This window comes from Neovison vison, chromosome 4 (assembly GCF_020171115.1).
Source record: "Neovison vison isolate M4711 chromosome 4, ASM_NN_V1, whole genome shotgun sequence".
Classification (NCBI taxonomy): domain Eukaryota; kingdom Metazoa; phylum Chordata; class Mammalia; order Carnivora; family Mustelidae; genus Neogale; species Neogale vison.
Genome location: NC_058094.1, coordinates 26,320,243 through 26,336,556, shown reverse-complemented (window position 1 = coordinate 26,336,556; position 16,314 = coordinate 26,320,243). Strand labels below are relative to the sequence as shown.

The 16,314-nt window shown below is 32.9% G+C and overlaps 1 protein-coding gene across 1 annotated transcript in view; it reads right to left on the bottom strand.

Annotated features, from left to right (window-relative positions):
* The window catches only part of CSMD3 (CUB and Sushi multiple domains 3), a 1,253,935-nt gene that overhangs the window by 330,497 nt on the left and 907,124 nt on the right, over positions 1 to 16,314 (bottom strand). Inside the window, exons 23-24 of the mRNA XM_044245069.1 lie at positions 15,095 to 15,264; positions 3,592 to 3,748 (exon numbers count right to left, since the gene is read on the bottom strand). Coding sequence (XP_044101004.1) covers positions 3,592 to 3,748; positions 15,095 to 15,264 — 327 coding nt within the window. The remainder of the gene's footprint in view (positions 1 to 3,591; positions 3,749 to 15,094; positions 15,265 to 16,314) is intronic.

Sequence of the window (16,314 nt, the reverse complement as noted above, 5' to 3'; positions counted from 1 at the left end):
TTATTTTTATTTTTTTTATTTGACAGACAGAGATCACAAGTAGGCAGAGAGGCAGTCAGAGAGAGAGAAGGAAGCAGGCTCCCTGCTGAACAGAGAGCCCAATGCGGGGCTCGATACCAGGACCCTGGGATCATGACCTGAGCTGAAGGCAGAGGCTTTAACCCACTGAGCCACCCAGGTGCCCCTATGGTTAGGTTTTCTATTACTTGAAACCAAAAGCAACATCTCAACTACTGTTCCCACTGGTCCATTTGCTACTCTTAATGATTATATGATGAATGGGCCTAAAAGATAGCTGAAATAAAATGCCCCTTAATAGTTATGTTCTGAACTATTTGTTCTGAAAAATATCTGTTCCGAAAAAATATTTTCTCATTTCTATCTCAGTCATACGTGCTTCTCTCTACTTAAAACTACCAATAACCAGGCAACCACACAAGTCAACAAAATGGACAATAGAGAGATAGTGACTATCTTAGATAAGAAACCTGTCATTAGATAAGGGTGGCCATAAAAGGTCTATATGTCTTAAGAGCTAGAATTGTAAGGAGCTAGGTAAAAGGGATTAATTGGAATTGGATCATTTGCTGTATTTACCTTAATGTGCCTAATAAGATCTTTCTAGTCTCTGTGCCTTTCTTCAGTCCTATTCTCTTTGCCTGGTATGCTCCCCACCACTTCTCTTTGCAAACTACCAACCCAATCTTTAATACCATTCTATTTATGAATCCTTACTTGACCTGACCTAGAGCCAATGGTTCTCTCTTCTGTCTCTAATTCTCTTAATGGGAACTCTTCTATGTCACAAAGTGTTCTCTCAGATGTTCCAGAGGCCAAGTTTGGATAATTATAAGGAGGAACACAACACAGAATTGCAGGTGGAATTCGATTTAGAAATCACCAAATACGATGATTCATACACAAAAACATTGTCTTTTACATTTCTCCCATGTTTGGGCACCTTAGCAAATTCTTTTATGTTCAGAAAATAATTACTACCTCTAAGAAGTTTATGAATATTTAAAATATATGCCCTTGTGGAATCTTCATCTATATCACAAAGGCATTATACAAAATCAGTCTTCAGACCACATGTTAATTTACTAAGAGTCTGTAAAGAGATGCAATTGAACTAAAACTGACCAAAGACATGAAGAGAGGGAAGGCCTCCTAAAGAAGTATGTGCAATATGTTTGCAGAAAGTTGTGACGACAGTACAGTGCGATAATTGATATCTTAGTTGAGAACAGAAACTTCTGCAAATGAAGTGTTTAAAAGTAAGCTAACTCTGACTGAAGGAGTCAGGGTAAGGAAGCGTCAGTGGGAATCAGAGATGTGTCTTAAAATTCAAAGGCTCCGGTGAGGCTTCTGTTTGGAATACACCAGTGACAATTATTAACCCTGAAGAGAAAGCAGCCTAGCACTGGTGCTATGGCTGGAACCAAAAACATATTGGTGGATGGGAATAAGTTCCCATCAAAGCAGGAAATCTGGGGTTAGCTATTAAGATACTTGCAGATATGTAGAAAGATTGCCAATGTCAAAATCAGAAGTAAAACCTTGGAACAAATAACAATTACTGATGGATGTGTTACTAGTTCCAGGACCCTCCTCAGAAGGAGCTCCGAACACAGCTGTTGATTCAGAAAATCAGAGGACCCTTCCCTGACCTGGGGATAATCCACTGACAACTTGAAGTAGGCTATACTTTCAGTTCCAGATCTGAGATGGAAACATTTAGTTTCAGTTCTGAGACTAAAAAATATTTATGGATGTACACCTACCCTTTAAAAAAAATTGCTTTTATATTCTCTTCCCCATTCCACAGCTTTCCATCTTCATAATGACACACATTCTATAATGAACTAGAGTCATTAAGAAGAGTGATTTCAAATATCTGCTTACGATGTCACTTTTCTGACATGTGGGAGCTCATACAATGACAATAAGGGTCAATGATTTGACTCAGTTTAGACAGTTAACCACCCAATTTTAAATGCAGTTATGTCCTACAGTGGCTAGCATCTTTGCATCAATAATCTCAAGTTACACCGAATTTAAAAATCTGGGAAAGAAATCTAGGTTTTTTCCTATGAACCCCATTGACATTTTTAGATAAGGAGAAATGCAAAATGATGCAGAGCAAAGAAAGGTCATTGTGTAGACATTGAGCCATGAGTTGAAAAATGTCGGCAACTCTGTTAGAAAACAGAGAAAGAGGCAGAGAGAAGCAGATTAAACAACAAGTGCCCTTCCGAGCAGATCACACCAATTATACTTGAGCAATAATTGTCAATACTATTACTTTTAGTATATCACATAGTAATAGCTGTAAACACAATCTGGTTGGATTTTCATTTGTCTTTGGAAGTACTTCATAAAAAATTGCATTGTACACAGTAGTTCTCAGGATTTAGAAATATGAATTCAACATTCATTTTGTTAATTTAGGTTTTGTTGCATTAATGACGAACAATTCTAACACAGGTAGGAAAAAAAACCTTGAAATAAACAGGGAGCAATAGTAATCTCTTACTTAAATGCATCAGATTTTTAAATATAATTTCAATATAATATACTCTCCTGTCTTCTACTTCTCATATCATTAAGAAAGAATATTTTCACAAACAGCAATTTGATTCAAATTCCCTTCAGGATCCCATGTATCTTTGATACTGTAATAATTTTAATCTTCCAGTTTCTGTAATAGTTGCCATTCACCTGACTTCTTGAGAAAATTGATAGGCTTCATTAGATCTTTTTCAAATATTCTGAAAGTAAAGATTTCTGAATGTTGCTGCTTAGTTGTTTTGCTAAATTAATGAGCATTCTGAACGTCCAAGAACTGATTTGATCTGATTCCAAATTTGTTAAAAACACAGCTAGTAACTATCTCAGTTTTACATGAGCTTTATTTTGTTAGTGTACTGCTTACAGAGTAGAATCTCAATAAATATATTACTTGAATATGACTTATTGTGGAGAGATGTATTAAGTCTGTTTCTTTTCTTATGGCACTGGTAAAGTAAATTCATTTAATTCCTATAACAACTGATGTAACCCACCAACCCATGCTTCTCAGTCTTTGAACTTCTACTCATTTGTCAGAATAACCAATTGGAGTATAAGGCAATAGTTTTATTTGTAATAAAGCAATTAAACACAAAAGCAAAACAAAATAAAAAACTTAACTCTAATGTAAAATCATCTGAAACCATCCAGTTATCATTAATGACTGTCCAATCTATAACTACCACAGTTGCAAACATTGAATTTTCATCTATTAAAAAAATTATATTTTTAAAATATTGGATGGGAAGAATACTGCTATTTTATAATCATGTAAATAAATCAGCCACAAATTAGTTAACCATTCTGAACCTTAGTTGTTTCAATGTGGAACTGAAACAGTTAGAATACCTGTAATTTATGGAATCATTTAGGTCAAATAATATTGTATATATAGAAGGTAGTTCTACACTTCAAGTTCTACAATTCAAATTTTGGGTTTTGCTTCACCTCGTAAGTTGCAATTATTTAATAAATACTCAGTCTCAGTGTTTGGCCATTTTTTTCTTCTAAAATACTTACTGGTATAAACAAGTTGAAAACCTTCATCTGTCCCTTCAGAATCAGAATTAAATTCCAGCCAGAGTTGATTTGAAGTACTGCTAAGTGTCAATCCTCGCATAGATGCGCCAGTAAATGCACCTAGTAGATGAGTCGTTTTATCTTTTCCATCATAAATCTGTAAAACGTTTATAATTAAAAATGTAAATGTGCCAATAAAAACCAGTTCAAATAATGTGTTTATGTTTATAAAGAAGAGGAAATTATCAAATTCTTCCCAAATCAGATCACTCATGTTCCCCAAGGACAATTACCGATATTAATCCCTACATATAACAAGCTAAGAAAGTTAGAATCCACATGGATAATTTTAAAATTCTAAGCTCAATATACCTTAACTTTTGATCTTATTATAAAAATAATGCTTTTTTTATGGCAGGCATTTAAAATTGAGAATATCTATGGAAAGGCTGGTTTTCAAGGTTGGTTGGTTCTTTTTCTGCAACTTGCTCAAGGGGATCAAATACCTTTTTTCTTTCTAATAACGTAATTAATATAAAATATACTTGCTTCTTTTGCAATTTCTATAATTTATCCATTTTCTTTACCTTAATTTATTTTAACTTGCAAAAATAGTAAATGAGTACTAAATGTTTTTAGAAATGATCTAACAAGGTAAAAATAGATAAATGATGAGCTCTCAAAAATTCCTATGTAATTCTCATTCTTCTGAAGTTGTAACTTCTCATTATAGTCTAATTTGCTTTTATCAGTGCATTTAAGACATCTCTCCAGGTAAATAGATACAGATTCTGCCTTTTGAGAGCTACGCAATATTTGACACAGTGCCTCTACCACAACTATCATTCCCATATTAGTAAATCAGGATTTTTTTGCTACTAAGAACAATATTGAAATAAACACCTTTTACATATGCCTCATTTTTTTTTGATATTTGTATTTTCATAAGAAAATTATCAATATATGGGATTTTGGAGCTAAAATACTCAGGTATAGCTATAATATTTTCAAAAAGCATATAGAAATTAAGTGGAAGGTTTACCAACATTGCATGTTACCATTCTTTTGTCCTTAAGACATGAATTTTCAGTGGAGTACTTATGCCCCACGCCCCCAAGGCAGTGAAAATTGGTTCTTGCTTGTGGTGAAGTCTTATATATTAAAATGATTAGTAGTGCTACAAAGATCACTCTATATGACCAATTTTACTTTATAATATTCAGCTTTATGGGGTTGGGGGCTCAGTAGATGAATGATAATGAAAAGAAAAAGTTGAGAAATGCTGCTCAAAGTTACTTACCTCCTGCCTGAAACTGCTTTACTTCTAACCTGGTATTAGTGTAAAAATTGTTGTTGAATTCCTAAACAAGTGACTTTGCCATAGTCCCAGTGTTCCCGCAAAGTGGTATTCATCATGTTCATGTTCAGAGAGCAGTTAGATGGTACACAATGGAATTTTCATTATTATTATATACATGTAACTATTATATGAACCTGTATGATAGACTTTTCTTGAGCTAAATTTTTGGGTTTAATTTGATAATCTATATAGAATGTTTTCTATAATTCATAAATGAAAATTTATGTGTAGATTTTATATTTTTTCTTTTTCAAATTATCTTTATAAGGTATTAGTATTCAATTTATGTTAACTTAATAAAAGAGACTGGGAAATTTTCACTGTATTTCTAATATCTGTATTATGCAAATAAAGTAATGAGACTTTTTTAATTAGAGGCTTAAGATTTTTTCAACTCCAGAAACTCTTTGAGTTTTCGTTCATTTAATTACTCCTTATTTATACAATCCTTTTATTTTCCACCTAGAATGCCTATAATTTGTATATTGTCTCTAAAATGGTATTATATTTCTCCTTTATTTTCTCTTTGCATCTATCTTTCCCTCTGTATTGTAAACAATCCTCCACTGGATCTTCTACATGAAAAAATTAGATTTTCAGGAGTAACGAATCTCTTTGTAGGGCTTCTATTAAAATCTTAAATTTTAGGGATTCCTGGGTGGCTTAGCCCACTATATATGACATAGTTCCTTCCTTCAGCTCAGGTCATGATCCTAGAATCCTGGGATCAAGTCCTGCATTGAGCTCCTTGCTTTTCCTCTGCCTACTCCTCCCCCTGCTTGTGCTCTTTCTCTGGCAAATAAATAAATAAAATTTATTTAAAAAATGATTTAAAATCTTAAATTTTATTTTATTTATTACTTTTTTAATCTTAAATTTTAAAACCATTGGTCAAATTCTAGAAAGTCTCTCCTCTCTCTCAGCATTCTAATTGCATTAAGGTTTTTTCAAAAATTTAAAATTTATGTTCAAATTTCTCTTAATGCTCCTACAGTTTGAATTCAATGTATACCACCTGTTCCGTGCATTTAATTTGGTCTTTCTTCCCTCCAGTTACTGAATTCTCCTTAAGTATGTATTTATGCACCTTTAGCTATGTAAAGGATTATACTTCCTTATTATTGATATAAGATTTAAGTGCTATAAAGACTAGAGATAAAATTTTATTTAACATGCTATAAAAATGCAGCTTGTGCACAGGGCCTCTGGTGTCCTCTTCGAACCACATTACCCTACACCTTTCCTGCACAGGAATTTTGAAGTCTCTATTACCAGGCCATTCTGCTATTTCCCTTTGTGACCGAGGGAATCTGCAGCTTCATATAAGCCTCTGGGGTTCCACCAGCTTATTTATTATATTAGCTCAGAGAGGGAGGCAGAACTAGAGGGAGAAAGTTGAAAGCTGAACTCAAGCCAACATGCTCATGGAATTCCTAAAAGATAACATTTTACTGTCCTCTCCCTTTTACAAGGTCTTTCTGTCAACTAAACACAACAACAAGCAACAAAAAAGTGGGTTGACTGTTTAAAGAGTATCTGAGCACTAGACAGAGGGTTGCATGGACAAATTTCCTAAAATTGTATAAGAATTCCTTGAACCCCCTGATGGAACTTACCAGACAAATAAGTTTCTGTTTTAGTTATCAGCAAGAAGTTCTTTATCTTCAACAAAGCTGAACCAAATGTTGAGGTTTGTTAGCTCAGCGATTTTATTGTTTGATTACATAAGAATCAACTTTCAGTTTCTTAAGAATAGTAGTCACCAATGATAATTCAGAGGCAAGTCAACACACTTGCTGGAAAACACACTTTTGTGTCTGTGAGTTTCAAATGTTCAATATTCTCGGAAGCTGCTTTTGAATACATTTATTTTATAACTCTATATATGACATAGTTCATAAATTCTAAGTTTAGAGCCATACATTCACAACCAAACCATTTGGCCAGCAGATCCAGTGATCTTATTTGTGGTTAATATTGTCTAGGTAACCCCAAAGAATATTTTCCTTTTTATTTCCCTTACTTTTTGCCAGCATGTAATTTCATTCTTTTTTTTTTTAAATGTAATTTCATTCTTACATTAAATATAAAAGTTTCTTGGATTCAACTAGTTCTGCTTTTATGCATGAACACACTGTAGGAACTTCATATCTCAAAAATAGCCAAATAAAGGGGCAATATAAATTAAACTAATTGATGTAAATCAGCAAACAGAAACTGGTTCTTGAATTCTGGGTTTTTGTTTTTGTTGTGTTTTTTAAAACTCTCTCCTAATGTTTTTCTTAAATGTTCAGTGGTAAGAAAAAAAAAAAGTTGAATCATTAGAGAAACCCTCTATTTACACATGACAATCATTCTTATATAACATAATGTTAAAAAATAAACAAAATAATTTAACTCATATTTAGTTCTATGCACTGTATTATGTGCATAAAAATAAAATAAAAAATAAAAAATTAAGACATCATTCGCAAGCTGAAGGAAATTTTAAAAATATTGTCTATCCCAAGAGAGATATTTACATTGTGTCTTTCTACTTTTTAAGTTAGAAGCATACTTTTTTCTTTTTCAAAAGAAACTATCTTTAAGATATTTTAAAAGTAATGATTTAAAGAAAAAGACTGAAAAGAGCTAATACTAATACATATAGATATAGATATAGATATATAGATATAGATATATCTATATCTTAAGCCCAGCAGAGAGGATCTAATTCAGCACCAAAACTCATTAACTAGTTTATTTAACAATGTAAAGTCAAAAGGTAGAAAACGAATAACACAGAGATACCACTATAATCATAAAAGTAAAATGAAGTGTGATAATTCAACTATGAACTTTTGGAAGTATGTATAGAGTTATTAAATTAAGATGAAAAACAAGTGTTAATTAGCAAGGTTTTAGAGAAGAGTTTTATACTAATGATCAAGCCAATGCTATTTAACTTGTAAATAAAATTCTTCAAATGTATTCAAATACATATGCAAGCATAAAGGCAGTAAGAAATAGCAAAACATTGCAGGTGAAGGCAAATTACTTTGGAAGCAAACATGAATGCAAACATGTAAATAAAAAAAATAAAAAGAACAAAATGCATATTTCATTTAAAAGTAAGTTTTCATAGGTACTTGCATGGCTCTCTTTGGCTAGGGTCATGATCTTAGGGTCCTGGGATCAAGCCCAGCATCAGGCTCCCTGCTCAGCAGGGAGTCTGCTTCTCCTTCTTCCTTTTCCCCCTTGATCCCCCAACTCATGTTCTCTCTCTCAAATAGATGAACAAAATATTTTTTTAAAAAGTAAATTTACAGTACAGAGTGATTATACTGGGTCTTACTATAGAACTTTTGACATCATTACTTTTCATATTTCTGTTCTGATTAAAGTCAGGATTATTAAGCATGCTTTTAAAGATTTTATTTATTTATTTGAGAGAGAGACAGCGAGAGAGAGCATGAGCGAGGAGAAGGTCAGAGGGAGAAGCAGACTCCCCATGGAGCTGGGAGCCCGATGTGGGACTCAATCCCGGGACCCCAGGATCATGACCTGAGCTGAAGGCAGTTGTCCAACCAACGGAGCCACCCAGGCATCCCTTAAGCATACTTTTATTTATTTGGGTCTATTTTTCTCTTTTTCCTTTTTTGATTTTTTTATTTCATTGTTATTATTTTTGCTATGTCTTAATACCTATTTGTTTTTCAAAAATTTACAAATCTAAAAAAGTATAAGATAACTGTATAATACATGTTTGTGTGTTGGAAGGGAGAGGATTATGGTGTTTCCCATAGAAATATTCTCAGTTACTTAACCCCTAATTCAGATAATGAAGACTCACTTTGTCAAATTTAGAATTCAAGTTGATTTAAGAATTAATATCATTAAAGGCATCGAGGGCTTTTATAATATTAATGAAGGTCCTCAGTGAGGCTCTAATTTGTCAAATGGTTGCCATTAACCTGGTAGTGTCTTAATAAAACAGACTAGACCTCAAATGTTGCCATGTTTCAATTATCAAACCTTTTATAATGGATCAGGGGGGCTGTAATTAGTTTTGGTGTACAGACCCTCCTATATTTGGAAGGTCAAACCCTTTATAGTGAACAGCTTATTAACACTCAAAACTGTGTTTTTTTGTTTTTAATAAATGCATAATTAGAAGGCATATTCTCAGTCATTCCTTTAATGAATTAGCAAGTCAGATTTTTTTTGTTTTGTTTTTTAAATAATTTTTTTAAAGATTTTACTCATTTATTTGACACAGAGAGATCACAAGTAGGCAGAGCAGCAGGCAGAGAGAAAGGGGGAAACAGGCTTCCTGCTAAGCAGAGAGCCCGATGCAGGGCTTGATCCCAGGACCCTGAGACCATGATCTGGCTGAAGGCAGAGGCCTAACCCTATGAGCCACCCAGGTGCCCCAGCAGTCAGAGGTTATCTTAACCCAAGAACAGAAAGTACATAGAAAATAAAATCGAAAGAAATCACACGTACATATGTATAATCACACAAATCTGCAAATTATTCCCACTCATGGATATTAGAATTTTCATTTTGGCTGCTTGTTTTATAGGTTGAGTTAGGAATTTAAATAAAGTTTTTCTAGTAAGGTGAGTGAGATGTCAAAATCTGAATAAAAAATAAACAAGAATAACTTTTACAATAGTTGATCAAAAAGGACAATGTTCCCAACCTTATGCTCTCTTCAAAACAAAATGAAACAAAGCAGATAAATTTTGTTCATATTAAAATATTTATGTCTTCAAAATAGCCATATAAGGTATACACAATTATAGGAGCTAATATATTTTAGTTAAGGAGTTTAGGACACAATGAAGAGCACGCTTTTCAGGAGGTTGAGCTTTGTGATTATATAACAGATTTGAAGTCCCAATTCTACCTCTCAAGCTGGATGGCCTGTCAAAAATCATTCACTTCTGTTATCCTCCGTATGGGAAAGAATGAAGGGGTTTACGAGATCTAATATAGCATTCTTAACAAATAAATATTTACAGAGTGCTTTTGGAGGAAGAGAGAACAAAAGATTACCACTGAATAAGCAAAGTTGGTAGATATGTATGGTGGACATCTGAGATATCTGGTTTGCTAGAAAATGTCTAATAACCAGCTCCTAGGCAAATAGAATTGGTGAATGTATATACCCAATCATACTTAAAAAATAACTTTTATTAATATAAAGAGAGGTAGACTCAGGGGTGCCTGGGTGGCTCAGTGGGTTAAAGCCTCTGCCTTCGGCTCAGGTCATGGTCTCGTGGTCCTGGTATAGAGCCCCACATCAGGCCCTCTGCTCAGCAGGGAGCCTGCTTCTTGCCTGCCTCTCTGCCTACTTGTGATCTCTCTGTCAAATAAATAAATAAAATATTTTTTTAAAAAGAGAGAGGTAGACAAACTTTTTCCAAAAAAGAATAGACAGAATATATTTATAGTATTTGCGAGATAATATCTCTGTCATAAGTACTCAATACTGTCATTGTAGCACAAAAACAGGGACAGATAATATGTAAATTAATGAACATGTTTTTCTCCCAGTAAAATTTTATTTATAGACATGGCCGTCAAGATCAATTTGGCCCATAGACTGTCTGGGAATCCCTGATTAAAAGGATATGTAGCATGCAAGTTACAAATAGCAAAAAAAAAGTTTAAAACCTGTATATACATTCACTGCTCCAAATTCCATAGAGGTAACTGATTTTCACAGAATACTTTTTTTTTGGCCAAATTTTTGTATCTGCATCTTATAATTGCAACTGAAAAACAAGAATGGTTCCTAACTGAATATTGCGTGAGTTTTTTAAGTTAACAAGATCTAAGTAAAGCAATGTAAAAACAATGTTATATCAGAAAATGGAATTTGTAAATGACAGAAGCAACTTCTTGGCTAAACCGAATAATAGTTTTTAATTCTAGAAAATATGTATTTTCAATATTTTGGTGTTATTCACAACAGAATGACTATAGACAAAACCCATTCTTAAACTTAAGTATAGATGATATGCAAAGGAATAGATCAGTCAAGGTCTGTAGTATTTGTCATTTTCTGCAGTGTAACTCTCCTAGTATTGTCAATATCAAGCTATCAATATGACATCTCTGTATGTAGAGTTGGGAAAGGATGGACGCTTTGCATAGTATTTCCACCATAGAGATTTAATACTCAGAGCTCACCGAAAAAACACACATAATAACAAAAATAGTAAAATAATTAAGAAATGAGAAGTTGTATTTGTTACCTTTGTTTTTAATATAACAATTGCAATAGAACTGTAATCTAATCTAATGTAATTTTTAATAATGTGTATGTTTAACAATCAGTTCACAAAATTACTGAAAATTTAACAATAGGTTCTCACAAATAGTATTCCCAAACACTAACTAGCACATAGGTTACAAAATAAGCTTGAAAATAATATGTCTTGAAAAACAACAACATTTTAATAACTTTCTTTTCATACTGCTAGAAGAATGTTATTAGTTATTAATCCAGTCCTTTAACTATTTAGTTTCACATAACTATGATAATTCTTTCAGACTCTCAAAACCAATATTAAGTTATTTTTAACTGACTCTTCTCCATAATCATCCATCCTGTCTACATTTTGCATTAGACATAAATCTTTAAACTACACAATACTGAGTGTGGTAAAAAGATAGCCTTGAATTTTTTCTCTTCTACATTCCCTTATCTAAACATAATGCTCAGTCTTTTTCTGAAAATAAAAACAAGCATTACAACAACAAAACAGAGATAGTATTTCTGATTGCTATTCAGCTTTTGTTTTATCAGACTGACAATGGCAATTACTCATTGGTGATTGTTTAGAGTATACATATAATAAACACCTCCTATAAATGTTAATTGAAAGAAGTAATTAAATTACATATTTTGAGTGAGGGTTGGAGAAGTTCAGTATTCTTGCCCATTCAAAGGAATAGAACCAAGGAAGGATATATTCATAATTCCCAAACCTGATGTCTATCAGATAATCTGGAGAGCTTTATAAAAATCCAAAATTCCAGGTACAGACCAACTAAAACAGTTTTCCCCAGATCTACTGAATCAGGAAAATCTGGTAGTGGTACCAGGAATAAACTACCTAGAAGAGTCATATGATCAGCTATATTTGATATAAACTTTATTGGTATGGCTGTATGTAAGTAAGGTAATTTATGGAAAGAGGAGGGAAGGAGAAAGAGTGGGCGGATGACTAAGTGGGCATCAGCCTGAATGGCGTGCTATCAGGAGAATGTGTGTGTGTGTGTGTGTGTGTAGGTATAGATTAAGTTGATACACACATGTTTTTATTATTATTGCTTTTAGTCAGAATCCAATACAGTGATATTATAAAGTAAATGCAGTCAGAAGAAAAAAAGCCTTGTCTAGACCTTTCACTCATATAGAGTTTATAAGAGAATATTATCCCAAAGAACATAGCCAATCCTACCATATCAAGAAAAACAATGCTTTTCTGAGTCAAGGGACAAAGGGTTCTATAATGGGCTATTTGTTCTACTAATTTCTTTTCTTTTCTTTTCTTTTTACAGATTTTATTTATTTATTTGAGAGGGAGAATGTGAGCGAGGGAGCAGAAGCAGAGCAGCAGAGGGAGAGGGAGAGGGAGAAGCAGGCTCCCCACTGATCAGGGAGCCTGATGCAGCTCCATTCCAGGGTCCTGGCATCATGGCCAGAGCCCAAGGCAGCTGCTTAACTGACAGAGCCACCCAGATGCCCCAGTTTTACTAATTTCTTCTGATTTCCTGGTCTGAATGGACAAAGAGCTGAATGCACTGGGTGTAATGTTGGAAAACGCTGGGATGAGAGTGGGCTCTCATGGACTGGTTTGCAGTGGGGGAAATCACCCTGCATCATGAAAGGACTCAGGGCTCCTTAGTCTTTGAAAATTAATCATCTGTCCTTTGGAGGGAGCATCTGTCGGCTTCATGCCTAACTGGGCCTGTATCAGTAGGTACTTCTGAACTAGCTGTCCATGGAATGAATGGGAAGGATAAGACAACATTTAATCATTTACATCTTAAACTGATGGAGAGACCATAAAGACCACAGAGTTGGAGTTTAAAGCCCATCCCCAATGGTCTCTATACAGTGGCTTGCTGAAGTTATTTTGAAATAATAATTCAGAATAAAACCAAGGCAAGATTATCAGCAGGGGCTGTTTCTACTGTAATATTTAGTATATATAATCTTTTCAACTTAGGGAAACATATCTTTATTCTAGAAAAGTTACAGAAATCTTTGCTGGGGATATAAATTTTCATGAAAGAAAAATCCTTATTTATCTAAAAATCTTTATTTAAAGGGCCTTGAATTGCATTTTTCTGCATTCTTTTGTTTGTCACCATCACGTGCACCCACAATGTCACTTTTTACTGGAGTGTCAACCATCCTCAGGTAACACAGGTAACAAGCGCATGTTACCTTATTCCAAGGAAGCAGCAGATTAGACAGAAATTATTCTGAGGAGCACATTCAGGTTATTCTTTATAAAGGCATCACCTGTGATCCTAAATGAATTTCCCAATTAATAGCCATAATTCAGTATGGAGTAGTAATGGATATCTTTCAAGCATCACAGAGAATGATATTTTAAAGAAAGAAATATTTTAGGAAGAATATTGGTAGGCCTTGGGAAGCACTTCTTAATTGTTAACTTATAACCATATGTTTATTATAGCTGCTTATGAGATACAGGTTAGCGGCTAGCCTTATACATCTGATCTATGTCTTGATATATTTCTCCTCATACTTGGCCTGAGGAAAACATTAGCACTGCCTCACTTCGAGGTTTAGGCATCCCATTAATCTCAATGCTGACTCTAATTCAGCAAATAAAGCTTACGTTAACAAGAAAATCCAAACAATGAACTGGAGGTTGAAGAGATTATAAAGTGAATCTCTGTTGCTTATTGGGGAAAAGAACAAAAAATAAGAATGATCCTAAATTAATAGTAAAATTGTATATATCTAAGGAAATTTCCCATGTCTAAACAAATCTTACAAGCACACAGTTCTGTCTATATTAGAGAACCATCAATTATCATCAAAATTATATTTTTTTAGGAAATTTTTTTAACATCACTGCTAAACAATGATCCCCTACCCCTGCCAACTTGAGATGTCACTTTTTTTTCTTTTTTTAAGATTTCTGAAAACAGAATTATGTTGGATTTCTTACCAGGAAGGAAATCTTGACAATTAGGAAAAATTTATGCAATTATTTTAAAAATTTTAAAAGTGATTTTTATTGAAGTGTTTATTTTTATTCTACTTCCTCATATAAATTATATTTACTAAAACACTTACTTGGCAAAATATTAATCAGGAAGTGTGGAAATATTGTATCTTTTAAAATTGTACCCTTTAAAAAAATAAGACCTTTGCCTATTTCAACTTTTTAGAATAAATTTGTAAATTTTACACTAAATATTTATTATCATTATTAATATTTTTAAAGATCTATTTATTTATTTATTTTAGAAAGAGGAAGCATGAGTGGGAGTAGGCAGATGGAGAGGGATAAAGAATCCCAAGCAGACTACATGCTGAGCGTGATGCCAGATGTAGGGCTGGACACCTGACCCCAAAGCAAGAGTCAGATGCTTAACCAACTGTGCCACCACGGCAGCCCACTAGATGTTTACTATTAATAAAATAAATTTTACGTATATAACTTACAGATAGGAAGTCGTTAGTTTTATGCGTTTACAAAATACAAAGTTTCTGTAATCTTAAATGCAAAAACAATCCATGTATCAACAGAGATAACCAAGTAACTTAAAAGATATCAAAACAAAAACAAACCATCACTCTATTTCTTAAAGAAATAACTATTCCTATGTTAATTATGTTTTATATATATGATTTGGTGTTATTGAAACATTAAAATTTATGTATCATAAAATAAAAACATCTGTATTATAAATAAGCATTGGCAACAAAACATTTATCTCAATGAAAATGATAATAGGAAAATAGGAAATAATATATAATTGAAATCTATGAATGGCAGAATCAACTTATGGTTGATCACACATATATATGCATATTTATGTATTAATATATACTTACTGACTAAAAATTATCAAAATGCAAGAGTTTCTGAGTTCACCTACCTTAAGAACGTCTCCTTGTGCTAAGTGAAATGTTCTGGCTGAAATATTGATTCCCTTTCCTGCTTGAACCTGAATACTATAAATGCATTCATGGTTGTTTTCATAGTTGAGTGGATAATTTGGAGAAAGCAAAATTCCTTCATTATTTGTTGCAGATGCACCACATTCAGCTGCAGGTAAAACAGAATATTAAAGCACAGTTTAATAGAAAGCATTATCATTTTCAAGTAATGTAATGTATGGAAGTGTTAATGCATTTTATTTTAATTAGAACCTAACAGGAAAATAATGTACAAAATGGCTGTGTACTGTAGATGATTCATTCCCTCTCAAATAATATATGAGAAGAAGGAACAACTGTCCATAGACAGGACATTTGTACGCAAGTGGAAATATAAAATAGTTTTAGTATTTCACTCCTGCTCCAGGATGAAAAGGTAGCATGAAAAAGGATGAGAACTAAAGATTTTCAGGACATATTTTAAGTTTGTATATTTCTGGTTAATTGATTACCTTTAAATTTACAATTTATTTCTTTTAAAATACATTAAAAAAAGATAGAGAGATCAATTTTATTTTAGAATAATTCTTATCTGACCTTTTTATTTTTACCTTTTCTTGAATTTGACCCCTTTTCCTCCAATAGTCAGCATTCCCCTGACTCAAGAACTTCAGGAACAAAAAGGGAAATAAATACTATATTGTCTTTCAAAACTGATATAATGGGTATAAACCATTAATCAATAATTGTAACAAACTGGACACTTTTGGAAAATGGATCACCTTTCCCAATTCAAAAAATAAAACAGATTAAGTCAGTCTCATAATCAGTAAATTATACTGCTAACTCTCTGGAGTTAACTTTGCAAAATTTGAGGACATGTCTAACTACATAAACTGGGAATTTCTCCTTTTTAAAAAAATTTAATTTTAATTTAATACTTTAAAAAGCATGTAGCACTATTACAAAATCAAACAAGTCCTTATAAGTTCCCGAACATATTCCTTATGTCTCAGAAATTCAATGAATTCAGTTTTCTATCAGATCTAATAACTTGTCTCATTTTACCATACCATAGGCCAGGGAGAGTTATTTTTTCAAAGGCTTAACTTAACAGGAAAATAAAGCAAGTCATTATGCTCCAGAAAAGATTTTTAAAATAATGATTCATGAGAATAATCATAGGAAGTATATAACGAGGTAAAATATAATAAATTGT